At 47.6% G+C, this 2,594-nt stretch overlaps 1 protein-coding gene across 1 annotated transcript; it reads right to left on the bottom strand.

The window, feature by feature from the left end:
* Positions 1–329: 329 nt before the first annotated feature.
* amigo1 (adhesion molecule with Ig-like domain 1) lies at positions 330–1,862 on the bottom strand. The gene has a single exon (XM_056299085.1). It carries the CDS (start codon positions 1,860–1,862, stop codon positions 330–332), a length of 1,533 nt encoding a protein of 510 aa, XP_056155060.1.
* Positions 1,863–2,594: the final 732 nt, after the last annotated feature.

The following is a 2,594-nucleotide window of genomic DNA, read 5'->3' on the forward strand; positions in this document are numbered from 1 at the left end:
AGCAATACAAACACTACCTTTTGCACCCTTGGGAACAGTTTCCACAGTCAACACACACAGCCAGGCTTTCACAGTATCAATATTTAAGTGCTACAGATTAAAATGCTGGAAAGGTCTTGTTTATTGTCCTCATCAACAACAAGTTGACAGTTCATTTAGTATTCCCTTCAAGCCTCTTGCTGTCATCTGCAAATGACTACAGATGAACATTCTCCCTCTGCTCACCCCCTTCAATGACACGGCCTCAGTTTAAGGTTACAAAGACATGGCTTTCAATGTTCCATAGTTCCATAGTCACGTGAAATCCATCCAGTCGGCACTGTCCCATCTTAGACCACCATGGGGGTGTCTGAGAAGACAGAGCTGATGGACTCTGCTACAGACTTCTTCCTCCTTGCCTTTCCCAGCGAGCTGGCCTCCTCATCCAGGTCATCGTCATCCCCATTAGGGTTGAACTTGCCATTCTGGCCCTGCAGTTCCTTTGAGTCTATGAAGGCCACATGCCTGTTAAGTTCAGCCTTGAGTGCCGGGTCCTCATGGGTTGGGGTAACGCTTAGCATGGAAGAGTGGATGCTGTCCTCGCCATGGGTCTTACCCTTTTTGGGGCAGCAGAAGCACCGACATGGAGTCAGGTACAGGTAGATGAGCACCAGCACCACGCTGGCCAGGCAACCCACCAATGTGGTGTAAGCGGTGTTCAGGGTTTCCCCACCTGCATTCATGGTGAAGTTGTGAACCTTCAACACCACATATAGAGTCTCATTAAGGGCCTCGCTCACCGCAAAGCAAGTGTAGGTCCCTGAGTCCTCGGGCCTCAAAGGACCGATCTCAAGACTCCCATCTGGTAAGACCTTAGCCGTCTGATTACTCCCTGGAGTCACCATCACATTGCCAGGCATCACCCAGGTCTTTGACATGTCTTTGTGTTTGGTGTCACAGCCAAGCGTTAAGGTCTGTTCCAGAAAAGCCTCCTCATCTGCCTCCTTGAATGTGCTGCAGTTCATATGGTCAGTGTTGAGATCAAAAACACCAACTTGAGTTTTCAGGGGACCTGGCAAGACACATTTGTAGTCATCCTTAAAGTCCAGAGCGGAGTTGAGTTTTCGAATGTGCCAGTGGGCTAAGAGGCTGTACAGCTCACAGTCACATAACAGTGGGTTGTTGTGGAAATAGAGGCCATTTTTAATCCAGGCAGGTAGCTGCTGGAGCTCATTGATTGGTAAGATCTTTATTCTGTTGGAGGACACATCCAGAAGGCTGAGTTTTTCCAAGCGGGATTTTTCCTTGACCAGCTCCAGAGGGAAGCGAGAGATCTGGTTCTGGCTAAGGTAGAGCTTCTGTAAGTTGACCATGCCCACGAAGGCTGAGCGGTCGATCTGGGAGATATGGTTGTTGTAGAGCAAAAGTACTTCCACGTTGACCAAAGGCTCAAATATGAACTCATCCAGCAGCTGCAAGTTGTTGGATGATAGGTCCAAGTAGCGTAGATGCTTGACATACACAAAAGCCTCTGAGGAGAGGAAGTGGAGACCATTGTGGCTGAGTAAGAGGTTGTGTAGCTTCAGGAGCTTCACCGGAGTCCACTCTGCCCGTAGTCGCTTGATGTCATTATAGCTGAGGTCCAACACAGCTGTGTAAAGTGGCAACCCCATGGGGACGGTGGTCAGATTCATCTTGGAGCAGCTCACTATGTTTGAGGCACAGATGCAGGTCTTATGGCAGTTAAGGGTGGTTCCTGCTACCCCTGGAAGCCAGAGGAGTGCCATGGAGAGGGAAAGAAAGAGCACCAATCCCATATGGTTCCTCAAGTGGGATAACGTTTCCAACAGGCTGCCGCTTGTTCTCTTGAGAGGCTGTGACATACTAGCAGTTGGTCTTATTTCAAGAGAAGTCCTCTATTATCCTGTTCTAAGAAAGCAGCATGGATCAGAGGCTGGAGGATCCCCAGGCATCGCTAATTGAGGGCTGTAATGAAAGTGGATGACACATAGTTTTGACATGATCATTTGATAGAGATCAGTATCATCATGGTTACATTCCTTTAACACACATGCACGCACACACTTATGTGAATTCAAAATACAACACATGCAGTTTGTCTTCTCTGTCTCTTCGTCTATCTCTGGCTCCCACTCGTAAACACATAGTATATAAACTTCCCCTGCTTTTCACTATTATGTCTTCCAAGCACAATAACAAACACATGCACGTCGCTTATACGCTACCCCATGTGCATTATTACTCCAAGATATGAGTTGAACCTCTTTCTGAGGCTACTTCTCCCTCTTGACTGTCTCACACACACACACACACACACACACACACACACACACACACACACACACACACACACACACTACAACTAATACAACAAATAGAAGAAAAAAAATCAAAACGGTCATACGTACATATGTAATAATTTTGCGAGTGGCATTCTGTGATGCCCACGGTCCATTTCTGGCCGGGCTGTGTGCATGTTGCATTGCACCATTCTTCTCCTCGAAAACAAGTCATCACTTCATAAGAAATGCGAACCGAGGCAACGTCCGAGAGCCACCTACCTTCTGTCTGGATGCAGCGATGCCCGATTTCAA

Source organism: Lampris incognitus, chromosome 2 (assembly GCF_029633865.1).
Source record: "Lampris incognitus isolate fLamInc1 chromosome 2, fLamInc1.hap2, whole genome shotgun sequence".
Lineage (NCBI taxonomy): Eukaryota > Metazoa > Chordata > Actinopteri > Lampriformes > Lampridae > Lampris > Lampris incognitus.